A 17869-nucleotide genomic window follows, 5' to 3' on the forward strand; every position below is an offset into this window, starting at 1 on the left:
GCAGCTGACATTGCTGAAGCGTTATACAGCGTGCCACGCAATCACAACCAGATTCCTACTCTAGCCAACACTCCTGCTCATACTGGCATGATGGGAGTGAACTCATTTAGCAGCCAGCTAGCAGTTAATGTTTCAGAAACATCACAAGCTAACGACCAAGGTATGTGGGTTTTCAAGAGTTAATCCTTCATGTTGTTGGCTGCGTTTGGACAGTGCCTATTAATATTAGCTAATGTCACCACTGTGTTCTACCTCTTTTTCTCCCCATAGTCATATGTCTGATCATGTAATGAAATGCTGTCTTTAACTTTCTCATAATACTTAATTCTTCCTGTTCTTTAGTTTACTGTTATCATAAAGCATCTCTGGTGGAAAAAGAAATTGGCAAAGTGTAGAAAGCTCTTTATTATTCACAGTAAATATACAATGTGTTTGTTTATTATAAAATAATTATGCCTAGTTATTTCCACCTTTTTTTGAGTATTTACACAGATAAAACTAATTTGATGTCTGTGATTTCAAAGTATTTTGTTTTTAAGCATGTATGACATATATGTTACTAATAAAAGAAATAGTTGATGTAATTTACATTTTGTAATTGAAAATGCATGTAGCATATTGCATTTAAAATTAATTTTGATACTAATGAAAGGAGTGAAACCAGATTATTAGATATGTTCAAAACCATATTTTTTTGCTTGCAACATAATTATTAAATTGATTGCTCAGATAGAAACAAATTGTTGTTTAAAATCCTGATTCTGCTATCTTTCCTCTTATAAGAGATTGTCTTTTAATGCATTTCCAAGCTAATAAGCCTTATAAAATTCTGTACTTGATCTTGAATTAGTTTTCACTGATGACTACACCGTATGAAAGTATCAGCTTATTGTTAGTATAAAAATACCAATCATAAAATGAAAACCCCAAAACAGCCTTTTAAAGTAAATCACTGCAACGACAACAACAACAAAAAGTTTTTCTTGCCAGCTCTGGCATATGAAGGTCTGGAGAGGCTGAAAGTTCATTCAGTGTGTTGGTACCAGGCAGGAATCAAGCCTGTTGATAATTGCTACTAAAGACAAACGTGAAGCAAACTGACACAGCTGGATCGAAGAGAGCTTTTGTTGGCTGTCTATGCTAAGAGGAGAGACAACATAGAGTGCTCGCAGATGATTTAAGTAGGGTTGGCGTGATAAGGTTATCTCAAACTGCAAGAGTTGATAGGGCAGTAACAGACAACTTAGAGCAAAGCTGTGCAATCAATTAAAACTGTGTAATATATGATGCATGAGGAAACCCCCCAGCCCTAAGTTTATATTATAAAATAACATTATTTTTTTGGGGTGGGGGGGTTTCTAACACAGTAGGTTACAGTCGCAACACAAGCAGTGTTTCCCCGCGAGGATATGTTCCGAGCAGTACTCCTCAGCAGTCCAATTACAACACAGTCAGCAATAGCATGAATGGATATGGCAATGCCGGCATGCCCAATCTAGGTGTACCAGGTTCCCCTGGATTTCTTAATGGCTCCTCAGCTAACTCTCCTTATGGCAGTAAGTGTCTATTTTTGGTAACACATCATCATATAGATTCATATTTACTACAAAATCAAATACTTGCATTGTTTTGATTTTCTATATTGTGAGCTACTGGATAAAAGGAGGGGTGACTCTGGAGGCTGGACGTAAAAATGAATATAATAAATTGATCTGTTTGTGCCATAATACAATCTCAGATAGAAAAAAAAAAAATTGGACTGCACAATTTGTAACAAAAGTCCAACACAAAAGAGTTTGCCTGTTATCCAGAGAGTGGCCAAGCCAAGGCATTTCATTTCTTTTTCTTTTTTTTTCTTTTTCTTTTTCTTTTTTTTTTTTTTTAAATATATATTTATATATATATATTTTAAGAGGCAAGGCCCTATCACTCTCTTTTTCCATGTTTGCCGTGAAAACCTCAATCTGAGTCCTGATTATTTTTGCTTTATTGCAGTAGTGCCGTCAAGCCCTACCATGGCAGCCTCTTCGGTCACCCTCCCTTCAAACTGTAGCAGTACACACGGCATTTTCTCATTCTCACCTGCCAATGTCATCTCTGCAGTGAAACAAAAGAGCGCCTTTGCTCCTGTTGTCAGGCCCCAAGCCTCTCCTCCACCATCTTGCACCAGTGCAAATGGAAATGGACTTCAAGGTGAGCTGGATCTCTCTCAATTTTCCGTGTATTGCTTTTTGGTGCATACACTAAAACCCTTGATCATTTATGTCGGAGAAAGGTACCTTACTATATTTTTAAGTTTCTGGTGCTCTCATAGTGATGTGAAAGTAGGAGAAGAAGTAGAATAGTACAAATGATATGCTAAGATTTTTTTAAAAATTCTGAGGTCAATTTTAATACTTACATTAGAGAAAACAACAGTTGTTTTGGCATTCTCCCCTAAGATTTGGTGCATTAAATATTACATTAAGAATGTATCCCTGAATGCTTCTTAGAGGTTTTGCCTACTCCTTGCATTTCCTTGAACATTTTTTTAAATACAGTTTTATTGATGTTTGGAAACATCAACATTCCAGCATAGTGTGGTGCTATTTCCTCATTGTACGTATGATGTGATAGTTATTGTAAAATACTGCAAATTAGTATAAATCAGGTCAAGTTCTTACTCAGCGAGCTAACCTTCTCTTGCACTAGCTAGCCACTAGTGCAGTGAGTTTACATGCTCGTGGGCCTAATGCACTCTCTTATTGTAGTGTTAAGCTAGTTACTTCCATAAGTGAATATCCAAATATTTTAATTAAGGCAGGTAATCATATATATATATATTTAATCCATGTGAATTCATGCAGGTAGTATAATGAACAATTTACAGATCAGTGGCAGAACTTACATGGTCACCTGCTGGTAGTGGGGCAGGAGGAATTATCAGACAGTGTATGTTTTATATAGGAATATCAATATGAGCAAGTAAAGCTTCCTTTATGTGGCATATTTTAAAGTTGAGGAGATAGTATTGTCAGACTTATTAGAATAACCGAAAAGGTTTGCTTGCCTGCATTTTGCAAAGAATGAACCTAGTTGTTCAGGGCAGTAAATTGCAGCACTTCAGATCAGAAAGAAAGCCACAAAGGGCTGCAGACACTGTTATCCTAGGGGTCGTGACACCTCTCGACTTTCTTAGCTATGACAGGTAACACAGTTTTATTTATTCTTAGAATTGCCATCATGATATCCATAATCTAATGACCACTCACAGAAAAACAGGTGGAGACATATATTTTGATTTGTCAAACTGCTTGTTAATTCTGGATACCTGTTTCTTGTGGTATCTAGCTTAGGGCACTTCAGAGAGACATAATCCCACAGAACTGCCCGCCCACCAAAAACCCTGACCGTACCAGACCAGTATCTCAAAACGGATGTCCCCTGTAGTTTGTTATTAACTTCTTGGTCCAGAGAAGATAACATCTGAGAGCTTATTAAGCACTCAGGTCAATGAAGGGCTGAGGATCCAGCTACAAATCTTATTGTAGGGTAGATGTTAAAGAAAAGGATAATTAGGTTAACAATTTATGTCATTGCATAAGTCTTTTTAGTTGAAGCTTTACTATGCTGCAGTAAGTAGGAAACTATACCAGGTACAAGCAATACTCTTAGAGAAGATTATCCATTCATAAAATAATCCAGTGGCCTACTCTCTTCTTTAGGTAAAACCAACCGAACAAAGCAAAACAAAACAAAAATGCTAGTATAAAAATTAAATACTGAAATAAAATAAATAAAATAAAATAAAATAAAATAAAATAAAATAAAATATGCTAACACATGGCTTAGATTTGAGTCAGCTATTCTGTACATTCTGTAGTAGTTATTTACATCTATAGTCCCATTAACTAGTTGATATGGCTTCACTCTGAAAAGACCTAAATTAAAATTATATAAATTTCTACAATTTCAGTATGTAAATAAAGTTTTTTCCATTAGTTATTCAAGGTTTCAGGTGCATATATGATCTAGATGATTGCAAAGTGGTATTGTCAGAGGAGCCCGAGCAGGCTAAATGCCCAGTTCCCAGCAGATATCGAGCACCTAATCTGTTTTGGCACCTCCAAACCACCCCAGTAATCATCCATCTTCATCCTCAGGTGCAAAATGCTCTTTGTGTAAAATCCTGGTAGACCACTTTGAATCCGCCAATGCTGATTTTGTTAAGCAGGTCAGGAATTCAGCTCTAACTCTGAGACCCAAGGCGCAGCTGTCCCCTGTGCTCGGGATGCTGTGACCCAAGCAGCAGACCTGGCACCATCCACGGAGAATTCCCTCCTGCAGGTGTTGCTAAAACTCTAAGGATTTCTGTTACATGCCCCAGAGACCTAACTATTGCATTACGGAGCTGTCCCTGCAACAGCGAGCATTCAGAGCTTCTACAACATGAGGGTACTTAGACTTAGGGCTGTGCAGAAACTTCATTTTTTTAGTTCAACAGCCAAACTGAGAATGGATAGAAATGTTGATTTGAGGAAGAAAAATAAAACAGTCATGTTTTCCTTACCTAGCTGAGGCAGTTAAACCGAATCTTTTTGTATTGAACAAAACGACACAGAGATAACAAGAATGTCTTTCTGGTCTGGTGATTACAGCACCAACTTCCAGGTTGTGGCAAAAACTTGAATTATTTATGCAAAATAGCACTGTTCCAGCAGGGGAAACTGTACCTCTCTTCACTCCGTGGTACTAAACATCGCGATAGTTAGGGTACTCTAACACAGGGTAAAATCCATGGATTCAAGTCCTGTGGGCTGCGGAGAAAATCAAATCGTATCTGACACATGCTTGGTGAGTTCCTTCATCACCATCATTTTTCCAGCCGAAGCTGCCCAGTTAATTCAGTCTGAGCTGACGGGAGGTTTCAGGATGACAACACTTACCCCACCTGTCCTTACGAGCTGAACCAGTGCCTCCACCCGAGGAAGCCAGAGCCCAGCAGCCAGACAGGCACGTTCTGGGGTGGACTGGTTGTGTGCTTCCTTCATGAGGCCTCCTAAGGAAATGCCAGCCATGCAGGAGATGCTTATTTGCACTGCACTTTACCTGTATGACTATTTAGGGGAGTTCTGCTTCCTTCTTGCTATTTTCTTAGCCATTTTTTTTGACACTGAGCCCTTTGTAAAGTTTAATTACTTTCTTTCTGATCACTGTACAAGAGGCTGGAGAGTTTTCTGATCATCACATCATAATACATTTTCTGTGTTAAAATAAAACATGGAATTCAAGAGCTGCAGTGGTCCTCAAGCACCGAGCCTCACTGTACAGCTGGATGGGAAAGAGCTGAGCAGCAGCTGGGAAGCCTGCACCATGAGGAATGGCCATGTCTATTTGGTCAAGCCAAGACAGAAGCAAGAGCTCATGGTCACTAGTGTTTGTTTCTAAGGTAAATCCCATAGCTGATGGATCTCACTAGCAAAGGATGACATGCTCTTTTAACCTAGGGCAGGATATCCTCTCTGTCATTGCTTGTTACTTTCTCCCCACATAGGCTCTGTTCTGAAATAATTGCCCATTTTTTTCCTAGGTAATTTTTTAGGGGAGGTGGTTGACCACGCTATGGCAAGACAGCAGCATGACGACACAATTGGGCCATACAGCCTCCTACTATTCATATAAAACTTTGTTAGTACTGTGAACAGGCAGAATCAGATGAGAATATGGCAAAACCCTACATGCAATGGCCCTTCAGACAAGGGTAGCGCTTTCATAGGGAGCTTGGGGGTTTATTGCAGCAGTTCTTCCTAAGTAAACCCCTTTGGGATTTGTCTGTGTGTGAAAAAAATGCTGTTCTTGGTACACCTGAGATGGTGAGGAAGCAGGAGCAGAACTAGGAAGCTTTTCCCCTCTCCCTGCCTCTTAAACCCAGCACACCAGGAGCAAGATTCTTGCTACCAACCAGCATGCCCCAAAACAGCCATGGTGTGTTGTAGGACTCACTGCCAAGAAGTGAATAAAGAGAGGTCTGTAACTGTCAAGGGGACTCATTTTTTATTTTTATTTTTTTATTTTATTTTTTCTAAAGACATCCAAGACAGAGGCTTAGAAAAAAAGAAAAAGAATAAAAAAGAAGACAAACTGATGAAATCTAAGAAAACCCATCATGTAGGCAGTGCTAGCCAGTGCTAATGTGTAGTCTCCTTTGCCTCACTCATGATCTATTCCTCCTTCGGCTGTGCAAACATGCATCCTCTGCCCACCGATACCGTAATTAGGGTCAAAACTTGGAAACTGCAGCCTGCAGAGTGAGATGTCCCTCTCTCTGCTGCACTGCAAGTATGACTCACTCCTGTAAGTCTGCAGAATAGGGCCTTTGGGCCTTATCCAAAAAAACACAATCTTGTTAACTTTGTATGACTTCCATTAGATAGCCTATGATCAGAAAGTTAAGTACTCGCACATTTTTTAAGAGCAGGATGCTAGACTATGGGTTCTTTAGGGCAGAGAGCTTTTTCCTGTTTAAAACAATGGACATATAAGATATAAAATAAAATTTTTAGCAAGAGAGTGCTGGCTTGCTGTAAAGTTGGAAGTACAATGTGTTCAGAATTCAGTTTTCAATTGTAATTTACTTTTTATAGATTGTGAAAGATATTGCACTCTGGTTAAGCTTTATGATTGTAATGCAGAGCAAAAGGTTCTCTATATTCCTTTAAAATTCCATCCTGCTTAATTTTCTGGTCTTCCCCCGGATGAAACTATTAAAAGTATTATTAAAAAACTAGCCACCCCATTTTTCTTTAGGAATGCATTTGGTATCAATTTGCACAGCAAGAAACACAGTGCAGAAATTCACAACTGTGAAATGTCACAACTGAAATAAATAGTGAAATAAATGTCTAGGGCACCAATTTGGCACCTCCTCCCTATTGTGCAACAGATGGAATTTGACAACTATAGCTGAATGGCTTGAATTATTTCAGACTTTTTTTTTTTCCAGAAAAGTATGCAGCAGGCAACCTATGTTTTCACACACCAGAAGCCAATCATGAGATTTACAAAAACCATCTGATTGAAATGTATAGGGTATTTTTACCAGATAGTTAGGTGCTATTAATTAACATATTTCTCCACACAACATCTGTAAGAAAAATCTGGATTTTGTTTTCTGCTAAGTTATTCTTTGAAGAAAGAAATAGTTGGATCAGTGCTGCTCTTTTGCATTTTGCTTAGTGTGCTGACACAATGTGCAGGCAGAGGCGGCCTCTGAGACACAGCCTGTATGTCCCACCGTCACCTCGATGCAAGCGAGATAACAGATCCCTGCTGAACCTGAACTCAGAAGATAGGAGGACAGTATATTTTGGGTTGTCCTGCACTGATCCTGATCTCTGGTGTGGCTGGTTCTTGTATTGCAATAGAGCAACACCTCAAAATAAGCTTTGGATGTGTGCTCTTGGTCACCAGCACCCAGGCTAGGGGTGCTCCTTCCCATCCTCCAGGCCAGGAGACCTTCTGGTGAACATCACGGCCTCCTCCCCACCCCTGAGCAGGTCCCTCCAGGCCAGGGTCCACGTGTGTGTCATCCCCAGGCAGGCAGGTCTCAGATGGTCACGTCTTCACCATCAGGAGCTGTGGATTGCAGCCTTGTCCCCTGCTTCAGACATACTCTGTATGACCAAATCTCTCATTCCTGCCTGCCCTGGGGCTACTCAACGAGCCACAGCTCGTGGGGCCCAGTTTCCCACTGACTGAAAACGCGGCCAGAGCAGGAGCACTTGCAATTCTCAGGGCCCGGTGCTTGCCCAGGAGCTTTTTGTCAGGACTATGGCACAGAAAGGCCAGAGGGGGAAGGAGAATTCAGCCTGTGAGTAGGTGGCTAAGCAGGGGAGTGCTCGGAGCTCAATGGTCCTCTGGCCCGGGCTGATGTAACATGGTGGACAGGAGGCTCAACAGAAACGTCGCATGGAGACCGAGGGCTTTTGGTAGAAAGAGTCTGTCGATAGGTGCACTATTCACTCCTTGTTTCCAGTTTTGTGACTTCTGTCGCTGTTTAGGTTTAAAGCATGCAGTAAAACTATAACTGGCTGCTATAGGGGATTCTGCTATGTAGGGAATGTGTATGTACACAAATCTTTCAAACCATAAAGTTGTAACAGAGAATCTGAAATAAATTAATATTGTTGAAATTAATGAACTGAGAAATTGAAGTTCACATCACTACATGAACAAATTTATTAATATCTGTTGTACATAAATTAATGAGAAATGTCATTATGACAAAAATTAAACAACACTAACATTAAAGATGGTCTAAATTATGTTTCTACCAAGGAGTTGACTAGAAAAAAAGCAGGAGGTTTTGGCCTCTCAGTGTTTAACTGTTAAAAAAAAATGAGACGACTGTCCAGGGATATTAATCTCCTGACTTTTTATAGCGCTTGGTGTACAGATTTGAGAGCAGGTGTACATTACTTGGCTTTGATCTTAGAGAGTCCTTGACTCGCTCAGCCCTGCTTTATGATAAAGCACAATTAGGAGAATGTCAAAATGGAGGTTTTCTGCTTAGGCGCCAGCTCTGGGGAAGGAAACTGAGGTTAGTGAGACTTCCACTGCCGGAGCTGGAGCAGCACGGGGTCCTTGCCTGGCGGGTGAGCTGGCCTTGCCTGACATTACCAGAAGTGACCACGCTGTTCCTCAGCTGTCAGCATCGCCCGTCCCCAGGGAGTCTGGCCTGCGGTTTGCTATTAACAAACTGCTCTGAGGAACAGCGCACACACGGGAGCGGGGATGCTTCCCACAAAAAGGTGTCAGGATCATTGGAAAAGTAAAGGAGCATTTCGCCGGGAAAGCACTTTTGTGGTGTTTCTCTCCACTGTGTGATGCTGGATGCCGAACAACGGCATCGTTGGCCATCATGTGCAGCCATGCCAGGACGCACAAAGCATTGTTCAAAACACCCTGGTCCGACCCCCCTGTGCTGGGCCGCGTTTGCTCCCGCGTTGTGCTGAGCGTTGCGTTCGCTTTGAACCAGATGTGTCTTATTCTGCAAACATAACAATAACAGCTGGTTTTTCTCTTTTTCTTTTAGCTATGTCTGGGCTTGTAGTCCCGCCAATGTAAAGTCATTTTGTTTACCTACCATAGCACCAAGCTTCAGAGGATGGGCTTAGGGGACAAGTTTAGTATATTAAGACATGCTGATGGAAACAGTGTCTTCAAACAGAATCAGCAACAAATCGAAATGCTACAAAAAAGACTTTGTTTAAAGATTTTATTTAAACTATTAAGAATCTACATGCAAACAACCTACTTCTTCACGAACAATTCCATTTTATTGACTGAATTTTTCTCATATTTTCACATTTCTCAGTCCTGAAGAATAAGGAAAAAGCGACGCCTATTTTGTATAAAGTTTCTGATTACGTCTTGGCTATGTCTAGTACTTGCTATGTGTTGGGAGAAACTTTGTGGATGCACCATTTTGATTATCATGAAACACTGATGAAAAATGCCTCCGAACATTTTTCTGTACTCATAACTAGATTCACAATGGTTGTGTATCTCTATAATGTGAAATATTTTTTTGTGGTGGAAAAAAGGGGGCCAAGGAGGTTATGAGCCATCAAACTGGAAAAAGGATGAATATATGATTAGAACAAAAAAACGGGGTGCAGGGGAGGGCGCGGGAGGGTTTATCATTGCTTAACTTCATCTTAATGAAATGGAACTTTGTAACTTATTGTAGTTAGAAATTGTACCTTTGATATTGAATTCTCTTGCCTTCAACAAGCACACTGACAGAGAAAAAATTGCTACTGTCTGTTGGTAAAAACCTATACTTCCACTGCTAGAGCTTCCTGTTAAGCAAGTGTGATCTGCAACATTTTTTCAACTTTTGCTAGCACTGTATACTATTGCATTCTTAGGCTACTGTGAAGTCTATGTTTCTTGTACCAGAAAATTGTCCTTTTGACTTCTAGATCCTTCTTCCCTAATGTGTTTTGTATGTGGTTATAAAATTGTAGACTTTTGTGATTTTGCCAAAGTTGTAGCTAAATATTTATACACTTGTCTTGAATTTTTTTCAGATCCACTTAAATATTTAGAAAAGCAAATTTTATTCCTTATGAAGCTTATAAGGAATAAAATAGTCTTATCCATTGCAACACTTTCTTTCACATAAACACTTGCAGTCACTAAGGGAATTTATTTTGTAACATATCAACTATAAATATTGTATTTATCTTTGAAATTTTGTATATTGCTTTTCATCATTTTTTTCTTGTATGTATTGGTTTTTGTCATGGCCTGGTATTGTGATGCTGAGAATAGCATTAAGCCAAGAACAGTTGCCTTCATGTTTTTCTTTTAAATAAATTAGTGTCCGTACATTTCATTTGTACTTCATAAAGTTGCTATTATTTAGACTTTCCATCCTTTTTTATTATTTTTGAGGAAAATTCAAATTCATTGTTTATTTTTATATTATTTTTAAGTTATCAGAACAAATAATTTTGAAAAAAAAGTTGTTTGTTGTATAGTCAAATCAAAATTGTGCCACATGGCTGTAATGAATACTAGTAGAATATGTGCATGTGATACAGCCACAAAAAAAGAGGAATCTATTTTGTGGTTGCATTTCTTTCCTTTTTTTTTTTTTTTTTCCTTCTTTATTTTCTTTTGTTTGTTTGCCTTTTTTTTTTTTTTTTTTTTTTTAAGATTGTAAAAAGTCATATTTTTAGCTGCCACCCATGACTTTGCCACGTAGCTGAACTGTGTTTACTGGAAAAATTCAGAGGCCTAAAGTTTAAAATAAATTCACTTCTGATGTTTTAATTAAAATGTTTGCCACATTAACTTCTCTGATGCCTTAAAAGTGAACTTCTCTGAAGAACTTTTGTGCTGTTTTATCACAGGCTTACACCACAATTGTTAATCACTACTTCATTTGGATGATTTCTGGTGTAAAAAAAAAAGCACAAAACTGGTGTACAATTATATCACTCCTTTACGTGTCTATTTTCTGCTGCACTCTGCATACTCCTGAACCCTGCACTGTTTAAAAAAAGATAAAAGTTTCACGTGAAATCAGGATCGTACATAATTTTTAAATGTTTGGGGTTTGTTTATTTAGTTTTATCAGTTTTTTTATGGGACCTTTTGTAATAGACCCATAGATGACTGTACTTTTTAAACTGGAATGACCTCTGTAGTGTATTGTGGCAGTTAGTGCCAAATCCATAGTGAGAAATGTCGAGTTTTTTTTTTACTTTGCACTAAATAGTTTGCAAATGCAGCACTGCAAAACATTTTGCAAACTGCAGCAGAATTAAAGTTTTAACCAAAAAGGAGGGATCTTTTTTTTTTTTCTTCTTTTTCTTTTTTCTTTTTCTTTCTGGGCAAAAATGCACATTTTAGTAAAGTGTTTATTAAAGGGTTTAAAAGAATGATACAGTGTATCACAGCTGATAAATGCCTTGTGCATTTATTTTGTGATAACTAATAAGGCTTAGCTAAGTGGAAAAGCCTGAGAAGTCACTTTGGAACTGAATTGCCTCAGTTATATTTTGTCTAAGTAAGGTTTTGATCTAACGAAGAGGTCACGTGTACATGTTAAGAAAGTTTGCAAGTTTCTTCATAAATGCAACCTGTTTGTGTTTTAGATTACTTAGTCAATGCACTCATTGCTTCATTGTCTCCAAATTGAAAGCTTCACTAAATGGTAGATTTTACTGTTAAAGACCCTACAATAAGATTGTTTTATCTGTACATTTTTTCATATATTTAACTGTATAAAAAATGTTCATTTTACACAATATTTAATTAAAGTATTTCTTGTCTGTGAATTTCATTTTTAGTAATTTTATCTGGTTTGATTATTAAAAAACTGACTAAAGACAAAACAAAAAAATGCAACACTGGGGGTTTCATTTCTAACTGTCAGCATTTGTAGTTATGTCTTGATTAAGAAAAAATATAAACCGTGAAGTGGGTTTTTCCATGAGAAAAGCCAGGATAGCCCAGGCAGCCCATGAGAAGACTGAGAAGAAAGCAGCCTTCTGCAGGCCGGCAGTGACTTGGTGCTCAGCCTTGGTAAAGTATGTAACCAAAACTGTGTCCCAGACACCCTTCTTGCAAAGGTACCAGTAGAGCATTTTTTTTTCCCCTCCATTTTATTATGGCATGGTAAAGTTCTGTAAACAGGAAAAGTTATTTTAAACATAGCACAGCCCAAATTTTCCATGCAGTGGTTTGACAATGAAGGTCAATCTGCTTGTCTTGTAAAAGCGGATGAAAAAGCACATGCTTTTGCTAATTATAATACTGAACACAAATATTTTATCCCTTGGACTATAGCACATGTAACGCACATATTATGTACTTGAACTGTGAATATGCTGAGGTGGGCATGATTCGGAGCCTCCTGGTCAGAGGGTGTTTTCACGGGAGACAGTTCCAGCTCTAAACCCGAAGTTGAGGCACACCAAGGCAAGTGCTTGTCCTGGTAAAGGAAGGAAGTTCATTACGTGAGTTTTGTTCCATCGCTACCAGGGGCTGCTGGGAACTTCAAGAAGGCACTGAAAAACTCCACGTTCGGAAGTAAATACATGTACATGCATGTGTATATATTGCCAAATGATATGTAGCATGCTGTAGGTGCCCCATGCTTCTGTAGTTAAATGACGGAGTGTGATGAGAAGCTGAAACTTACTGCAGTTATATTTTACAAAGAAGCAAAACCAGGATATTTAACTATATTTCCTGCAATATTTACATAGCTTTTATGTTTGACAAAAATAGATGTTAAAAATATAGAGCACTTTTTATTATTATTATTTTGCATTGACAGTCATTTCACTTTGCATATGTATCTGTGTATCATGTTTAACCAGTAGCATAATCAGATGCACTCCACTAAAAATAAGATGGTTTATGGGGATGAAAGTCTGTATGATGCCTACTGGCACTGTTCCTTTTAGGTTTATTTCAAAGGTTTGAATAATGAGTTTCTAAATGGTTGGTCTAACATTCGCTGCAAAGAAAATACAAAACAAAAAAAAATACATTTTGTGCTATGAACGACAGCCCTAGAGCAGTCTAGCACCTATGACACTTCTGTATCCATAACTTGGTAATAGCCCTGGCATAAAAATATGTTGTGTCAGCCTGTACCAAGTTTAGAAATGCAAAGATGAAGATGATAAAATTTCCTTAATCAAAATGAAGGAATAGAGTGTCTAAAAGTATATGCCAATTATTGCAGAGCAGCTTTTTAAAGTCTTTCAAGCTTTTAAAGATTATTCAAAGCACTTGAAATAGGCTTCAATCTAATGCCTCATTTCATTGCATTAAACAGCCTAGTTAATAAAGAATCAATATATTCAAAGGGCAAGGTTATCTTTTGTCTATAAGGGGTGGTGTCATTCTGAACCTTTTATAGTTCAAATGCTGAAAAAGACCTCATGAAATCCATACTCATCAAGTGGGTCAACTAGAGCAATAAAGAGGCCCCTGAAAGAATGGCTGCACTCCTTTAAAACAACTATAAGTCTTATCTCCCCCGCATAGTGCTTGCGCAGAATCAGCCAGAAAATGTCAATTTCTCATCAAGACAAGAGGACCAATGATAATTTTTTTCTAGAGAATACATACAATTAGGAGAATGCAGAAAGGCCCCATCAGTGATTTGTAGCTTATTATGTCACCAGCAAGCTGCGATCTACCACTAAGCAGATAATAAGGGCTGTTGATAACTAAAGTGTCAATATGCCAAAGAACGATTTTTGAATGTGAGCCCTTGTGCTTTTTTTCCCCTCCTTGTGCAGATCGCAGGGCCTGATAACCAAGCATCTGCCAACTGACACCGCATGCTGGACCGCACAATTAATGCCATGAATAAATAGCACAAAAGAGTTTAGATTCTTTATACTCTTTGAGACAATTCCCTGTTTTACCCTTCAAGGATTTCTTTTATGTTCAAATAAGGTTGCTTTTAATGAAATTTAAACTCATCAGAGGAAATCAAAACCCTCAAATCAGATTACAAATTGATTTTTTTGGTCACTTGTCATTATACAATGTACTGCCATAAGTTTTACAGGAAAAGGAAGAGAAAGTACTGCATCTTGAGTAAGCGTATGCAAACAGTCTTTAAAAAAGCATATGAAGGAGGAATGGCCCTAAATTACCACAAGTAATAGAAAGTTTTAAAAAGTTGGTGTGTATCATTTAACACGTGATCATTACTTTTATATTCATAAAATACTTGTTTTAAACAAAATGAACTATACAAGAACTATAAATTGCATACATGAAATGATCAAATCCAAACTATTTCTGTTTTTTCTCATATATAATGCTACATTTCATTGTTACATACAAGAAATTAAATACTATTTCTCAGAGCGCAGGTCAAAAGTAACAGATGGTGGAATTTGAGACCTCCTGGTCTGGAACACCATCTCAGTTGGTGACGTTGATAGTGCAATTTGGCCAGCTGAAATATGATGCTGGCAATATATGCTATATAGTCATGATTTTTTGATTTGTTGCACATTCAAATAAAGTAACAGTTGTACTATCATGTTTTTGTTTTCTTTTTATTGACTTTGTATGGAAACTGAAAGGGCAGCTTGGAAAAAAAAAAAAAAGTGTTGTTAATGGCTTACAAAATGGTAATTTTTGTTGCCCACAAAGGTTTTAGAGGATTTCTGTTGTTAGGTGACTCTTTTCCATTTGCCCTGAGATAAACATTTTGAGAAACTCCTTTTTAACAAAAGAAGGCATTAACTACCCTAGATCAGACCCATTATGGATGGTGAGGGCACAAGTGAAATCTGCTCCAAGCAGGCAAAAGTCATAGTGTTATATGTAGATTACTTTTTGTGTAAAATCTCAGAACAAACAAACAAAAATGAAATTTGAGCCTGGAATTGGTTGATGTAATACAGCCAATAAACTTTAAAATTGCCCTTCATTGATGATAAAATGCATGATAGAGACAGCAAGGGGAAAAAGGAGGGAAGAAATGAGGAAGGCATGAGAGAGCTGCACAATAAGAAGCAGTGAAGTTGCACGCTGGGGGGCCGTGCCTGTCTGCTGTGGGCACAAGGGCTCCCACACAGCCGCTGCCTCTACCGGCCATGGGGCCTGGCACCCACCCAGTCAGAGACATATAAGTGCTTTGGAACTGCAATGAGTAGAAATAATAACAACAATAAAGAACCTGTAATAAACTGTCTCACAAGGCAGTTTGGGCAGCAAGCATAGCTCAGTGAAAAAATGAAAAGAGCCACCTCGGCCTGCAGGCCGCAGACAGGCCGGGCGGGCTGGGGCCAGGGCCCACAGCCAGGCAGCTTCACAGATCTGCGCACTGGTTGGGGAAAATAAGTGAGGAAAACAGCGAAGCACAGATTAGTTTGGGAGAAAAGTTTCCAAAATGTAGCCATGCTACACTCTGCAGAACACCACCAGTTCCACCTGGTATAGGCAGCTGTGTACATCTCTGGGTAAATGTTGCGAACGCCCATGGCAGTGTAGTGTGCAGCTTCAAACAGGCCTCAGGCCTGCTTCCTGGAAATGAGTGAAACCAAAATGGTGTTTTTGTAAAACATGGTGTAAAAAAATGGTGCATTTTGTAAAATATGGAATTCCTGTTTTTCCATTTTAAGGAAAAATGAAAAAAGTCCACAGAAAAGGATAAAACAGTTATTGGGACACTGGTTTTAGTGTAAAGGCACAATGTTTGCTCTAAATCAGAAAGAAGCACTGCTGGCATAAATCCATGCAGACATGACCCTGCCAGTGATGCCGAACACGGTCAGTCCCATTTGCCAGCACCATGAGCAGGCAGAGGGGACGGGCACAAGGGCAGCGTGGTGGGCAGCTGCTCTTCTTCCCACAGCATCACTGCCTGTCCAGCCTTACCCTGCAACATAACTCATTGCTGCTCAGGCACCTCATACGCTGTGATTGATACGTGCTTGCAGGAGCGATGGACTAAATCTTTTTTTATGGAAAGAGGTGGGAGGAAAATAAAAGAAATTTACTATTGAATTTCGTAGAAGTTAAATCAACTACCAAAATCTCCATAAAACACTCCAGTTAGAGCAGGGTGTCAAGAAAATAATTTTGGGGTTTTCTTGCATGTACTGTACTGTCTAGGGATGGAGGGCTTCCCCACTGTTCAGCATCCACATTTCTCATTCACTTCTGCTTTATTTTCAGTTCATGGTGCCATGTCTGTTTTGGGCCCCTCGCTACAGGAAGGACATGGACATGCTCGAGCGAGTCCAGAGAAGGGCGACCAAGCTGGTGAGGGGTCTGGAGAACAAGTCTTACGAGGAGCGGCTGAGGGAGCTGGGCTTGTTCAGCCTGGAGAAGAGGAGGCTCAGGGGCGACCTTATCGCTCTCTACAGTTACCTTAAAGGAGGCTGTAGCGAGGTGGGGGTTGGTCTGTTCTCCCACGTGCCTGGTGACAGGACGAGGGGGAATGGGCGAAAGTTGTGACAGGGGAGGTTTAGGTTGGATGTTAGGAAGTACTTCTTTACCGAAAGGGTTATTAAGCATTGGAACGGGCTGCCCAGGGAGGTGGTGGAGTCACCATCCCTGGAGGTCTTTAAAAGATGTTTAGATGTAGAGCTTAGCGATATGGTTTAGTGGAGTACTTAGTGTTAGGTCGGAGGTTGGACTTGATGATCTTGAGGTCTCTTCCAACCTAGAAATCTGTGTCTGTGTCTGTGTCTGTGTCTGCATCACTTGGGGACCAGGCACTTGCGTGAGTGCTTTTGCCACATTGCATCCCCAAGCAGCCTGAGCTGCCAAAAGCTGCAGTGCTGTTTGGATGCTGCTTCGCAGAATGGTTTGTGTTTGCTTTATGTTACTGTTGGATGAGAAAACAAGACCATTGCAGCAGGACAGCAAAACTAGTGGTTACCTCTAGGTAAGACGGCATGCAAGAACTGCTATCCCATTCTTCTGTAGGAAGAAGGGGCCAGATCCCAGGTAGCACAGAGGGGAGCCTGGAAAACAAATGCTTCTCCCTTGTTCAGTGCTGCATCGGCTTGTGCCAGCCCGCACACTGCGGTTTGCTGTGGGTGTCATGCGTAGTCAGTATGGATGCGAGAACCTTAAGAGGCTGCTGTGCAGGAACCTTTGAGAAGTCCTGCTGTTTATCAAAGCATAAAAAGAAATTGTTGAAAAAACATTGTTCTTCATGGAGAAAGTACTTGTAGACCTTTTAGTTTTCATTTCTAAAGCAGTATTTACTGACCTGCTGAAATGCAGTTGCAGGCTAGCTGCCTCAGGTAGGTCTATGCCAAGCCTTGGCTTCCCACTGTCCTCACTTAGCTCTGGGGAGGGACCTGAGGGACCTGCTCTGAGCACAGCAGAAACACAGCCTGCAAGCCGTGTTTCTGAGATATGGTGTCCTAGCAAACCATCTTTACGGTATTGCACATAAAGGTGTCCAAAATGCTCTGCTTTCAATAGCTGTGAAATGTCACAACCAAGAAACTGGAATGGCTCAAAGAGTAATAGACACATATTAGTGCAATTAGCCACACAGAGTGTTTATGTTGCTGATGTAAATGCAAAAAATCTGCAATAGATCATTTTAAAACTTTTTTTTTTTTTTTTAATCCTGGTCAGCAGTTAGCAGAAGCAAATCATCCACACATGCTCTCCAGGTGCTGGCCCAAATATGAGGGACATAACCAGAAGAAGCATACCAGGACAATATTTTCTACCAAGCCTTGCAACAGGGTGCAAGGTGTCTTTGAACAGCCTCATCTCCCACAAATCAATAGAGTAGAGTACGTGCTTTCAGGCCAGCTTGCTGGAGCTTGCTAAGCAAGGACAAGGACATGGCACTTTCATGCTATAG

At 39.6% G+C, this 17869-nt stretch overlaps 1 protein-coding gene across 18 annotated transcripts in view; it reads left to right on the forward strand.

The window, feature by feature from the left end:
* Nucleotides 1-14690, forward strand: part of EBF3 (EBF transcription factor 3) — a 122657-nt gene extending 107967 nt beyond the window's left edge. For 2 of the 18 annotated variants that reach the window (XM_035547611.2, XM_035547606.2), the window contains exons 13-16: nucleotides 1-160; nucleotides 1368-1556; nucleotides 1996-2193; nucleotides 9074-14690. The exon at nucleotides 1-160 is cut by the window's left edge and continues 18 nt beyond it. In XM_035547611.2, the coding sequence (XP_035403504.1) occupies nucleotides 1-160; nucleotides 1368-1556; nucleotides 1996-2193; nucleotides 9074-9105 (579 nt within the window). In that variant the 3' untranslated portion in view covers nucleotides 9106-14690. Of the gene's footprint in view, nucleotides 161-1367; nucleotides 1557-1995; nucleotides 3765-9073 lie in introns of those variants that run through there. The other 16 variants (XM_035547613.2, XM_035547614.2, XM_035547607.2 and 13 more) reach the window with 10 other exon arrangements.
* The last annotated feature ends 3179 nt before the right edge of the window (nucleotides 14691-17869 follow it).

The sequence above is a fragment of the Cygnus atratus genome, chromosome 7, assembly GCF_013377495.2.
Source record: "Cygnus atratus isolate AKBS03 ecotype Queensland, Australia chromosome 7, CAtr_DNAZoo_HiC_assembly, whole genome shotgun sequence".
Lineage (NCBI taxonomy): Eukaryota > Metazoa > Chordata > Aves > Anseriformes > Anatidae > Cygnus > Cygnus atratus.